This window comes from Rhinopithecus bieti, unplaced genomic scaffold (assembly GCF_001698545.2).
Source record: "Rhinopithecus bieti isolate Rb0 unplaced genomic scaffold, ASM169854v2 scaffold_11944, whole genome shotgun sequence".
NCBI classification, from domain to species: Eukaryota; Metazoa; Chordata; class Mammalia; order Primates; family Cercopithecidae; genus Rhinopithecus; species Rhinopithecus bieti.
Window position 1 is genome coordinate 4307821 of NW_016807378.1, and position 14454 is coordinate 4322274.

The 14454-nt window shown below is 34.9% G+C and overlaps 1 protein-coding gene across 5 annotated transcripts in view; it reads right to left on the reverse strand.

The window, feature by feature from the left end:
• Positions 1-14454, reverse strand: part of USP47 (ubiquitin specific peptidase 47) — a 121909-nt gene that overhangs the window by 80689 nt on the left and 26766 nt on the right. For 2 of the 5 annotated variants that reach the window (XM_017881601.1, XM_017881602.1), the window contains exons 2-3: positions 8623-8682; positions 2138-2341 (exon numbers count right to left, since the gene is read on the reverse strand). The exons of 1 other annotated variant lie outside the window; for it this stretch is intronic. In XM_017881601.1, the coding sequence (XP_017737090.1) occupies positions 2138-2341; positions 8623-8682 (264 nt within the window). Of the gene's footprint in view, positions 1-2137; positions 2342-8566; positions 8683-14454 lie in introns of those variants that run through there. 2 more of the 5 variants (XM_017881606.1, XM_017881604.1) reach the window with 2 other exon arrangements.

Consider the following 14454-nt stretch of genomic DNA (forward strand, 5'->3'; position numbering starts at 1 on the left):
TATGTCTTGTCTGACTACCAATTTCACTGGTTAATTTCAGTTTAAAACATTAGTTCTATATTTTAAAAAAACAAATATATTATGGAATAAAAAGTATAATATGATTTTAAGGGCAAATCAGGCAACATCAAACATCTCTGATTCTCCTGTGGAACCAACTTAAAATATGTACTCCAAATACCATAGGGATACACATTCAACTTCATTGACTGCTAGAGGTATTTTCCTGGAAAACTTAAGACAGAAAAATATGGAAATTTATGTTAAGAAAATAAATCAATGCAGTGTCTGGGATTTAAGAGTATAAAGCCTTAAAGAGCCAATAGTAGCTTGTCTGAGATTTTTAATCAGTGGGCAATGAACAGTGATTGAAGGTTACTGAACTAAAAGGTGATGTAAGTGCTACAATTTTGGATGATAGAAATAATTCTAACTATCATGTAGGGTGGACGGAGAGAAAGGAAACAAAAAAGACTATCTAGAATACTATTCTAATAACGCAGATGAGATGCAACTCAGTGGTCTCCTTCCTTAACCACAATCCCAGGCAAAAATGATCAGTGCCTCTGCTATGTTCTGAAGGTTTATGTCTCCCCAAAATTCATATGCTGAAACCTAATCCCCAATGCAATGATATTAAGTGGTGGGGCCTTAGGAGCTGATTAGGTCTTAAGGGTGGAGCCCTCATGAATAGGATCAGTGCCCTTATAAAAATTGCCCAAGGAGAGATGTCTATCAAGGATTCCTAGAAATTTTTTTAGTAATTGCAATTGTTTATTTTGGTAGTAAACATTAATACAAAATTAGGTCAAATGATGACCTAAGTACATGTCTCCCAATAATCCTCCCCAAAAGTCCATAAAATGTCCAAAAAAAAAAAAAAAGCACGCTTAGCAAACCAAAAATTTTGAGAAATTAAAAAACAGAAAACAGACAGGATCAGACCTATGGAAAAATAAAACTAAAGGGAACCATAGCCCAAAGATCCTATAAGAGAAGACTATTGTGGAGATAAAGGTAGTAAGGAACTTCAGACTAAGGTCAAGACATAGAGGCCAGGAAACAGTTAAAAGTGAGCAAGTGGGAAAAGGCATTCTGATCAGTTTGGTATCTCCTCTCTTTTTCTCCTTGGACTATGAAGCAGACAGCAGTGCCTATTTCCTGTCAGGGTGAAGAGTGGGCACTGTGACCAGAGAGGCAGTGCAGTGCTGTCTAACTAGGTACTGATGAACTCCTAACCCTAAAGAGTCAGAAACCAGTCAATCCCAGAACAAATTATAAACATATCACATCTAGCAGCATGTCCCACCCTTTTTCCACAACAACCAAGAACTGAATATGGTAAGTTCAATCAGCATCCACAGAGAAGTGAAGAGATTCTCAAATATAAAAATGAGCAGAAAGTAAGAATCACTAAATATTTAAAGAAATGCTACACCATGAAAGAGAGAAACTAAATATAATGGATAAAGGATAAACACTTAAGGAAACAATAGAACAGAAGACTAAAATTAGAAAGTATACCCTCAAAGAGATCTGACAAGACTGCAGTCGTTAAAAATGTTTTTAAGCTTGAGAGTCAAAAGTCAAAAGCTATACATGTCCATACAAAGAAAAATAAACATATAAAAAAAGTTGCCCAGAAATACACATAGACACACAAATAAAAAGAAATAAAAGCCAGCAAGAGATAATCTTGGTTAACATTGGAATGTATGAGGCATATATGATTCCATTTTCTTACTATGAATATTTTTTCTTCCTTTCCAAAATCAGATCATAAAATATGATTTTACAATCTTTTACCATGGAAAATATACGATGATCATCATTCTGCTCAGTAAATACAGACAATATTACTGAATATTTAGTTGAGACAATATTATGAGAGTCACCTTTCATGAATGAAAAAACTGACGAAATGACATAATGTAAACTTTAGGACAAGCAAATGTTAAATCCAGAATGGAGGCAAAGGAAGACGAAGGATCCAATTACTGAGCTGCACATAGGCTCTTACTGTAGTTGTTATACTTTTGTTTATGATTTAAAAAGAGTTCCAGGATTTAACATTATCATTAGTAGCAACAACAATGGCTATAATAACATTTTTAGAAGCTTAAGTCTAGGATTTTACCATATCAGCAGTATTGATTCCATTTCCCCACACCAAATCAAAGGTTCCATTTATGTAGCCTACTTTGTTGGCCACATCTTCAAAGAGCTTTCTGACTGGAGTAGATGCTGGTAAATTTAAAGTGATCCGTTCATTCACTGTCTTTGAATTAGTAGTATCTTGTATTATACATAAGACTCTAGGTTCTTCAGCAGCATTTTCTATCTGAAATTTTAAGAAAAATAGGACTTTATATATTATCTTCAAGGCAAAACAGAAGTATAATTAGCCATAAAATTTTATGATTAAATGTAAAAGACCTCACAAAATATTAAGTATTTTCTCTGTGCTATTTTCTCTGTTTTATTGTAGCCTGAAACACATTCTAATGGATATGTCAAACATATAAGTACCACGTAAGTTTGTTTTGGAAACATCGGGGCATATTTCAGAATCAACAATCATTCTTGGAGACATTTGCTTTCACCTTTAAGATGTAAACCCATGGTCAATAAGCCATGAAGATAGTAATATTTAAGCAATTTTAAGTTAAAATTATAAAATCTGATCCTTAAAATGTGTCATTACCATGCTAGCCACAGTCAAACCAAGTATTTCTGGGTCCCCTAAAAAAACAATGGGAATTGTGCAAAAATGCAGTAAGGATTGTCTAAAGATTACAAAATCTATAAGGGATACAGGCTACTACATCTCCTAATCTTTACGCTGCTGTACCCATAAGTCCAGATGTCCAAAAAGCTCCATTTATTAATGTGTTGGGAGCTGACAAGCTTATCCAAACAGATGAGCCAGGAGGAGCGGGAGGGAAAAACAAGGAAACAGTTTCAATTACCAATACAGAAAGGAATTAGGGTCACGAATTCTCCTTCCTGCTCAAACTTTCTCAAATAAGCTATGCCCTCCCTCAAGCTGTTAAGGGACACCACTTTTCCACTTTCCACAGGGGTAAAACACTACATCAAAGATACTTTATTGGAAGAAATTCCTTTCCCTCCTTCTATAATGGCTATCTCAATGAATGGCACCATCATCTGCCTAGCTGCTGAAACCAAACAGCTGAACTGATCATCTTCCTCGTCCTTCCCTCTTTACCTCAGAGTCTCCAAATCCTGTCCATTCTACCTTTTGAATATCTCTTGAACTACCTCCTGCACTTTATTCCTGCCTGCAGCAGTAAGAATATCCTACAACAAAATTATGGAACAGCTTCCCAAGAAGTTTAACTTCTTCCAATCTTATATTCCTTTAACCCAGAATAGTATTTCTGATACACAAATCTGATTACGTAAATCTCTTGCTTTCCCTGAAAGTCAGGTGTGGCATTAAACTGGGAGATGTCTCACCATCTCCATAATGGGCTATTCAGAAATATGATCTTTACAAACTGGTGGTTTACACAAAAATTTATTTCTTCCTTAGTTTTTACAACACTATCAACCCCAACCTTTTGTTGCTTCTATATTATCCATTTTTAAATAAGAAAAATTATAACTAGCTAGTACTGAAGATGGGATAGCCACAAAGTTTTTTGTTTGTTGAAGTAATACAATTATCATCTGTTTCTGTGACACACACTTTTGGGTTTGCAAGAGATCATTTAAAGTTATTCCAATTAGTTTAGAACAAAAGTAAGTTGATATAAAAGTATAATATTTAAAATAAATTGGGTAGCACTACAATTCAGACACACTAAATATTTAATTACCAATAAGTTAGTTAAAAAATAAAAAGAAAATACATTTCTGTAAAATAAAAGAAACAAAAGAACATTATCAATATACATTTCAAAAAAGATAAAAAAGCCTTCACCTGTACATTTTAGATGTTATATTAACACATTTAATAGATCATTTTACACATTTTAACCCTAAACTAAAAAACATAGATCTTTTTAAAAATGCTGGTTTATGATGAAACAGTAAATAACTCAAAATAAATTTCAACTACAAAAGGTACACTTTTATAGATTCAATAGTATACTTCAGGGATAGCTCAGGTCTGAACGATTCAGTGTTCCTGGTATAAAATACTGTAGTAGCCAGATTTTAAAGCCTCAAATAGGCTGGAGTTGATGGTCAAAGGAAGACAACTCTAAGAATTCAGAAATCAAAAGTGCTATGATAGTAATCATACATAAGAATGGTGATGTGGCAACATCATATGGCCAGACACTAGCAGTTCCTGGTTCTTTCCCTAAATATGTGAATGCAGGGTCCAAGCACTCCAGATGCCTCTCCTTCTATGTGGAAAAATTATCCCTCAATAGAATCCTATCTAAAGACTAAATGTATTATACAGATAAAAACAAAATTCAATCTCATGTGTGGCTTATATTCTTTTTAGTAATAGCCCTTCTTTTCTGTACATATACATAATTTTGCTTTTTTAAAAAATAGTAAGAGTATAAAGGAAAAAATGGAAATAATCTGTAACTCTATAACCCACAGATAACTATTAGCATGCTGGCATATATCCTTCCAAGTATCTTATCTGCAAACACACACATACACACACACACACACACACACACACACACAGAGAGAGAGAGAGAGAGAGAGAGAGAGAGAGAGAGAGAGAGAGAGAGAGGCTATGCATGCATGCTACATAATCACAAACACTGGATTAGAATACACATGCTGTTTTCTAACATCTTTCTTATATCATGCAATCTTTCCCTGTAAAGCTTTTCCTAACTCATCATTTTAACAGCTAGGTAGTATTTGTTAGTACATGGATTAATAATAATTTACTTAATAAATTCTATTTTATTGACTTAGACTTTATTATACTTTTACAAATAATTCTGTGATGAACACCTACATAAAACTTCATATACTTTGTTTCCTTAAACTCCTTATACATAGAATTTCTCAGCAAATTACATTTTCCTCTTGAATTCTGTTGTAGGATGATTTAAACAGATAAAAAGCTCTGCTCTTCTTTAAAGCTCTAAGCTAGCCACTGCTAAATTCTACTTTACACTCAACTTTCTGGGCCCATTCTTATTTCACCTATACTTTAATCTATTATGTGGACTTCATCTGAATTTTAGAATCACCATTGCTAATAGTAATCATACTAAAGTAAAATTTCTCTCCTCCTTTCCCCCTCCAATTTGGGAACTGAGAAGAAAACAATTTTTTTGTTGTTGCAATTTTAAGATACTACCAATAAGATGTGGCAACAGATTTTTTTTAATAGCTTTTCAAGAGAAAAAAAAATTATACATTATAAATTAAACATGCAAGAAACATTTCCAAAACATTTAAATGTAAAAAGGTTTTTTTGGAAATGGGAAATTAGGGCAGCTATCTTCTTAATTTCTTTGTGGCTCTAACCAAGACTGATCCTACTTATGCCCAAAGGTAAAACCAATTATGTCTTGAGATGAATTAAAAATAGCAAAAAATTCTTTGCCATTCTTTTTCCTTTTTCCTTTTCTCAAGAATCTGACCTGGCCACGTGACCATCTAAGACCAAGAGAATGTGATAGAAGTGACACTGTGTAACTTAAGGCAGGGCCTTAAGAAACCAGCAGTTCCTGCTTTTGTATTTCTTGGAACATTCCCTCTTATAATCCAGCCACCATGTAAGTAATCCAGTTACCCTGTATCAGCATGCTGTGAGGAGGCCCTAGCAATCCATATAGAGAGGAAGTGGCCACTTGGTGGAGACACTGAGGTGGCTGATGTATGAGAAAAGCCTTTTGGACATTCCATTCAATGGAATGGCTGCCATTCCATTCAATGACTGCCACCAACTTAATGGAGCCAAGTAATTCTAGATGATGCCACCTGGAGCAGAACCAAATAGTTGGTGAGCCCTGGCCCCAATCCCATCCTGCAGAAATCTGGACAAATAAACGAATTGCCCTATTAAGTCACTAAACTTTAGGGTCCACTGTTACATAGTAATATATAAAAAATAAACATACCTAAACACCTTCAAGCACATCCAAGTTCAAGTGGGGAAAGTATGATGATGGTGCTGGTAGGGAGGGAAGGGTACTACTTTTCATTTAAGTACTACATCCAACATTAAGAAAAGGCATCTGAGGATATATCATGATTGAGGGGAGGGAGCAAAAATTTTTAGTTGAAAGAGTTCTCTGATGAACCCGAGGTAAGAGAAAACAAGTGCAAAATTATAGAAAAGCCTAAAACATGTTCCATTTAGAAAAACATTTAATGTAGTTTAGATGCGCTATTTGAAGAGCACAAAGTTTTCTACAAAGAAAATCTAGCCAAGTACAAAAAAAGGTATAAATCCTAAAGTTGAAACTACTTATTTTACAGACAACTCATAGCAATATTACACTTGTGAGACTCGGGGGAAAGTCAACAGCAGTTATAGTTACTCTACAGGCTAATAGAATGCTCGGTGTCTATGTTCATTGCAGAAACAAAGCTAGATTTCCTAGCAACGTCTGAAGGAAAAAAACCTTTTTAAAAAAGTAAAAAGGGACGGGAGAGGTAGATCACATCTGTAATCACTTTGGGAGGCCGAGGTGGGAGGATCACTTCAGGTCAGGAGTTCGAGATCAACCTGGCCAACAGGGTAAAACCCTGTATTATTTTGTATTAATAATAACAAAATTTGCTGGGTGTGGTGGCACATGCCTGTAACCTCAGCTACTCAGAAGGCAGAAGCAGGAGAATCGCTTGAACCCAGGAGGTAGAGGTTGCAGTGAGCTGAGACTGTGCCACTGTGCTCCAGCCTGGGTGACAGTGAGACTCTGTCTCAAAGAAAAAAAAGTAGAAAGAATAAAATCATAGCCTTGTTTATAAAAGGTGAAACATACTGGGATAAAAAACACTGAAAACAGTTTTCTTCCAAAGATACAATTAACTGCTAGAAACATCTAGAAGTTGTTGGCATAGTTCTAAGACATTTTAGAGCCCGCTGAAGGGATCTTCGCCTCTTAAGTCATCTTGTCTCCTTTTCTTGACATTCCCAATAGTTTTAAGTTTAAATCTGAGTTCTCTGATAACATCATAATTTTTGTTTCAAAAAATACTTCCTATGTGTTTATTAAAGAACACAAACTGACATTTAAAATTGATGGTATATGTTCAGAATGGCATCAGCATATAGAATATAAGCTAATATCAAACAAAATTCAAAATTATCAAGACTTAAATATTTCTAAGAGAAAAAAATTAAGATAAAGTATTTTTAAATTATGAAGTACCGCTTTACCTCTAAATTCAACCTATGCTCTCTAAGACTTTCTTCCTTTCAATGTTATTGCGAAGAATAATATTTTGGTTACAAGTTTTACACACACACACACACGCGCGCGTACAATAAGTCCATTTTCTCTCCCTTTTGGTACAGGAGCTGCCATAAGCTAGGTAATTAGGCCTTAGAGCACTACCCATCTGGGTATCCAGAGTTCAAGGTTAATGTATTGCCACAGATTTTAAAATAGAATTGATGGTATGAATATTTTTGCTGGTTGAAATTTATAAAATGTATCAGCTGCCAGGCGTGGTGGCTCACACCTCAGCACTTTGGGAGGCCAAGGCGGGTGGATCACCTGAGGTCAGGAGTTCAAGACCAGCCTGGCCAACATGGCAAAACCCTGTCTCTACGAAAAATAAAAAAATTAGCTGGCATGGTGGTGCACACCTGTAATCCCAGCTACTCGGGAGGCTGAGGAAGGAGAATTGCTTGAACCCAGGAGGCAGAGGTTGCCATGAGCCGAGATCGCACCATTGCACTCCAGCCTGGGCAATAAGAGTAAAACTCCATCTCAAAAAAAAAAAAAAAAAAAAAAACTATCAGCTTCATTTAGACTCTGCATTTTTATTTTAACAAGTAACATTTCTAGGGCTATTAATGAAGGTCCTAACTTACATTTGGAAAAAAGAGATTTTATTTTAAGATCCTCACTTCACCCCACCTCAAAACTGCAGCCAACTCTGATGTTATCTACGTGATCTTTTTCTAAGTGGTCTCTTGCCACACTTGGGAAGGACAGGAGAGATTAAATGAGCAACTCCGGGGAAAAAAACAGAGCAAAGGGACTGAAGGAAAAATTAAGTATCAAGTAAAGATTATACCAGAATGTTATATCACATGGAAGTTTAAGTCTGTAGTGCACACAGGCTCTCAGAAATTTAGTAGAATAGGATTTCTGGATTTTGACTTTGTAAATTTTTAAATGATTTAATTTCCTACATTATTAATATCTCAGAAAATAAATACATCTGGGAAAATAGGCAACTATCATACCCAACATCATAACAAAGGGTTCCTTAGTTTTTCCATCAGTTTTTTCTCCCTCATTCACTAGCTAAAAACAAGGTACTATCCGACACAAATTCATTTAAGGTGACTTTTTTATTATTAAAATTGGGTAGAAATAAAATAGCCAAACAAGCATAAAACATAAGACATGCCTTGATATTAAATAAAAATACTAACATGCTGTTACTTGCTCTGCTGATTATCACACTAAGGCAATTACATCAGCAGTCTACCTGTAAAAATTTCTTCTTCATTTCATCAAAGATATTTTGTCTGCATCTCCAAAACACATCCTATGGTATATAAGAACAAAATGAATTACAAATTATTTATATAAAATAAAGGGAAAAGACAGTGAAATGAGAACAATTAACCTAAAAACATTTTTGCAATAAAATATTAATTAAAGTATTAGTACATCATCTAGAATTTTATTCATGAACGTGCAAGGTTACTAAAAATCTATGATAAAGAGGTGATAAAGAATAAGATAAATATGGAAAATAGCCACATTTTAACAAAGAATGATAGCTTAAGAATTGTGTGTAAATCAAATGTTGTAAGTCACATAACATTTTGTGTCCAGTAAAGAAATTCTGCAGTTCTCTGCACTAAAGGAAACCAAAAGATCTCTTGATTTTGCCAGTCTCTAAATTTAAATTTTTCACATGATAGCTACTCTTAAAACAAGGCTGCTTAACAACATCCTTCACAACTATTTTATTTTAATATATATCTCCTTCTTATGAGTTTAACAATTAAATTACAATTAATACAACAACATATAAAAGGAAATAAAAGTAACCTATAATCAAGAGATCATCTCTTGAAAATCTTCATTTTACATCACTCTACAGTTTTCTGTACATTTTTTGTTTTATTCTCCCTTCTTTACTTAATAAAAAGAAATCAACATATTCTTTTAAAAGGTGCTTTTACTTTGACAATAGAAATACATTTCTGTTATAATAGCAACATACAGTTTTCTGAAAAGCAACTCTAAAATAGCCACCATTGCTCTCATCTCATCTTCTCCATTCTATGCACATATTATATAGAGAGTACTTTTAACCAAATAGTACAATTTTATATACCAGTATTTGAAATCTACTTCTTGTCCCTCAATACTCACTTATTTTTCTGTGCCAAAACATTTAGTTTAAAAACTGCAGTGTTCCATTATATAGACAAACCATAATTTAATTAATCTGCTATTAATGCGCATTTAAGCACCTACAAATATTCACTACAGCATTGCTTGTTTGTATACTTTTTCCTTAAGATAATTTCTCAAAGAAAGAATTACTAGATCAAAGTATATGTACTCATTTTTAGAATTTTTAATACATAGTGCCTTCAAAAAAAAAATTGTTGAACTGCAACTATCTTTCAACACTCTTCTCCCAACACTGTTCACCCTGCCCTCAAGGAGGTGACATTGTGCAGTGGTAACTAAACTATAAACAAATCTAAACTATCAGGCATCCACTATCCTTCAGGGTCTTTATGTATCTGTACCATGTACCTGGAATACTTTTCCCTGGATGTCCTCACCTCCTTTGCTCAAGTATCACTGCTGTGGGACTTTAAAACATGTCCACAAATTCTTTGACTTGCCTCCCTACATAAAATAGGAGTTTAACTTGCCTCCAGCAAAAGTAGGAGGCTAATTCCCTTTAATATAGACTAGACTTAGTGACTCCCTGTAATACACAGCATGATTTTCAAGGCTGGATTAGAAAAGGTGTAATAACTTCCTCCTGGCTCTCAGATCCTTATTGTTAGAACCCAGCCTCCATGCTGTGAGGAAGGAAGCCAAGCAGCCACTGGAAAGACTCTGTGTAGATGTTCCAGCCACATCCCAAATGAGATCTCAGCAGACAACCAGCATCAACCACCTATATGTTGAGTGAGGAAGCTTTCAGACGATTCCAGCCCCCAGCCTTTCTTCTGCCCCCAGCTGATGTCTAGCAGAGCAGAAACAAGCTGTTTCAGCCTAACCTTACCCAAACTGCACACCTATGAGAAAAGTCACTAGATCTGGGGGCAGATTGTTATATAGCAAAACATAATCCGAATAGTTAATTTCTCAATCAAGTCCTTCTCTCACCATCTTATCTAACATTCCAATCCTGTTGGTGCTCCTTATCTCCCAATGTATGAAACAATGATTTTCAAACACTGAACAAGAGGCAACACAGGTAATGATCCCTGTGAAAGCAGAAACAAAAATGGTGAGCCCCCTTCTAGGCTGCAGTGCAGGGAGGGAGAACGCAGGTGGAGTCCAGCAATCTCCCTGAGTTACAAGATAGAGTTGGGAGTTCAGGGGGTGGAAAGAGGTACAATTCGCAGGGCAGGATACAGGGCAGAAGAAAGCTGGACTCTGTGCAAACAGCAAGGTCCAAAAGACCTACAGTGCATCCCCCTAGAGTGTTCGGCTGATTTCTCAGCAGCGTATGTGTGTAAAGAGAGTGCCTCAGGCAAGGGAAAGAACCACAGGAAAGAATCCCTGGTTCTTTCCTGTTCCCACCAATTAGAATTTTTTTTTTGAGAGTCTCGCTCTGTTGCCAGGCTGGAGTGCAGTGGTGCGATCTCGGCTCACTGCAACCTCTGCCTCCCGGGTTCAAGCAATTCTCCTGCCTAAGCCTCCCATGTAGCTGGGACTACAGGCATGCGCCACCACGCCCAGTTAATTTTTGCATTTTGTAGTAGAGATGTGGTTTCACCATGTTGGCCAGGATGGTCTCAATCTCTTGACCTCATGATCTGTTCTGCCTCAGCCTCCCAAAGTGCTGAGATTACATGCATGTGCCACTGCACTCAGCCGCCCACCAACCAGAATTTTTAAAATCTCATAATACACAGGGCATCAGATAAGGGTACTCAAAAGGGTACTGTCTTAGTACTGGGACCAAATTAGACCTAATCTAAAGACTACTCTGGTTCAACCTTAGAAAGCTTAAAAGCAAAACTCAAAAGGATCAAACTGTTTACAAATAAACCATCTGCATCTAAGAACAAAACTCAAGAATATTTGTGGGAATAAAAAACATCCAGGACCCATCAAGGTAAAATTCTCAATGTTTGGCATCCCATCGGAAATAAACAAACATGCAAAGAAGCAGGAAACTATGACCCACATGAAGAGAAAAAAAATCAGTATCTAAGATAACAAATAACATGGATGGTATTAACAAATGTAAGCACTGATGAAGATGAATGAATGAATACTTAAGACACAGCACAAGAAACTATTAAAATTAAAACAAAGAAAGGAAAAAGAATGAAAAGAGAAAGAACAGAAAAGCAGGATAATTTTCTTACCAGAAACCATGGAGGCCAGAAGGAAGTGGCACAGTATTTTTCAGGTGCTTACAGAAAATAACCGTCAAACCAGAATCCAATAACCAGCAGAAATGCCCTTCAAAAACGACCCAGGAATTGCTTTAATAATCAAGTGGAACTCAAGACATTCTCAGATGAAGGAAAACTCAAAAGAATTTGCATCCAGTGGAACTACCCTACAGGAAGGAATAGCTAAAGACAGTTCTTTAAACAAAAGAGAAATCATCAAAGAAACCTTAGAACATCAGTAAAAAAGAATACAGAAAGCAAAAATACAGCTAAATGTAATACATTTTCCTTCTCCTCTTGAGTTTTTGTTAAAGACTTGACAGTTGAGGAAAAAACTAAAACATTGTCTAATGTGGTTACAAGTCAAGCAAATATTTAACACAATTATAAATAGAGTAGGGTAAAAATACATAAAGGGAGATAAGGTTTCTACATTTCACTTGAACTACTAAAATAACACCAATAGACTGTGATAAGTTGGTATACGTTACGTCATACCTAAAGAAGCCATCAAGAAAGCTACACTAAGGGAAACAAGAAAAATACTACAAATTACTCAAAATAGAATTAGACAAATGTTCAAATAACCCACAGGAAAACAAGAAAAAGACAACAGAAAAAAAAAAAAAAAGAAACAGAAAACAAAAAAATAAAATGTCACACTTAAGTTCTAATATATTAATCATTACATCAAATATAAATGATCTAAATACACCAATTACCAGCACAGAAATTGTTTTGGCTCACAGTTTTGGAGACTAGGAAATCCAACATCAAGATGCCAGCATCTGGCAAGGGCTTTCCTGCTACATCGTAACTTGATGAAAGGCATCACATGGTGCAAGAGCAAAAAGAGGGTGAAAGAGAGGGTGAACTCACTCCCATGATAATGAACCCACTCCTGTCCATTCATGGGGGCAGAGCTCTTATGATCTAAATACCTCTTAAAGGTATTTGACATCTCTCAATACTATCATAATAGAAACTAGATTTCCACATGAATTTTGAAGATGACAAATACTCAAACCATAGCAAAGTTTGATGCAAATCCTATCAAAATCCCAGCAAGACTTTTTGAAAATTTTGATGATTATCCTGAAACTTACAGGCAAAGGCAAAGGAATTAGAATAACTAAAAGGATATTGAAAAAGAATAAAGTGAGAGGTCTCAGTTTACCTGATTTTAAGATTTAATATACACCAACAGTAATCAAGACTACATAGTATTAGTAGAGAGATAAACAGATCAATGTCACAATAGAGACCTACACAAATATGCACAACTGATTTTGCCTAGGTACAAAAGCAACTCAATGGAAGAAAATAATATTTCCAAAATGATGCTAGAACATTTCATTTAGACATCCAGAAGCAAAAAAAAAAGAAAAAATTCTCAACCTAACTCTCCATCTTATATTTAAATTAACATAAATGTGGACCATAAATATAAATGGAAAACATAAAACTATAAAACCTTTAGGAAAACACATAGGAGAAAATGTTCTCCGAATACAGGATAGGCAGAATCCTTAGCCTTGACACCAAAATCATAATCCAGGAAAAATTGATAAATAAGACTTCATTAAAATTTAAAATGTCTACTATGCAAAGATTATCTTAAGGATTAAAGTTACAGACTGGGAGAAAATATTTCAAACCACATAATCAACAAAGGATTAGTATGTAGAATATATAAAGAACTCTGAAAACCCACAGTAAAAAAGCAAACAATCCAATTAGAACATAGACAAAAATCATGAAAAGACATTTCAATGAAGAGTATAAACAGATGCAAATAAGCACATAAAAAGATGTACAACATCCTAACCATTAGATAAATGCAAATTAATACCACAATGAAATATTACCACATAGTTTTCAGAATGGTTAAAATAAAAAAAAAAAAATAGTGGCAACATCAAATACTGGCAAAGAAGCAGAGAAACAATCTCTCATGCCTTCCTGTAAAATGGTACAGCTACTCTGGAAAACAGTCCGGTAACTTAAAAAAAAAAAAAAAAAAAAAAAAAAAAAAAAAAAAAAAAACTATATATACAACTACCATACAACTTAGAAATTGCACTTTTCAACATTTATCACAGATGAAATAATTACATTCACACAAAAACAAATACAGGAATGCTTATGGCAGCTTTACTCACAACAGCCCAAAACTGCAAACCCAGATGTTTTTCATCAACTAAATGGTTAAACAGATTACAGTACATCCATACCATGGAAAACTACTAAGCAATAAATAGGAACCAACTATTGATACATGTAACAACCTGAATAAACTTCCAGAGAATTATACTAAATTTTAAAAACCAACCCCAAAGACTCTACAATCTATGATTTCATTTTACAACACTCTTAACCAAGTATAGAAATGGAGAAGAGATTAGTGATTGCCAGGGATTAAAGAGGGAATAGGGAGTGAAATGGAAGTGAGTGTAGTTACAAAGGGCAACATGAGGGATCCTTGTGGTGAAGAAAATGTTCTATATCTTGACTCTATCACTGTCAATATCTTGGTTCTGATACTGTATTATAGTTCCATAAGTTGTTACCATTAGGGTAGATTGAGTGAAGAATACATGAGATATCTCTGTTTTATTTCTCCAAACTACAAGTAAATGTACAATTATCTCAAGTGGAAAGTTAGTTAAAACATTGTCTATTCCACTATTTTTCAACCTCTCCTTTCTGGA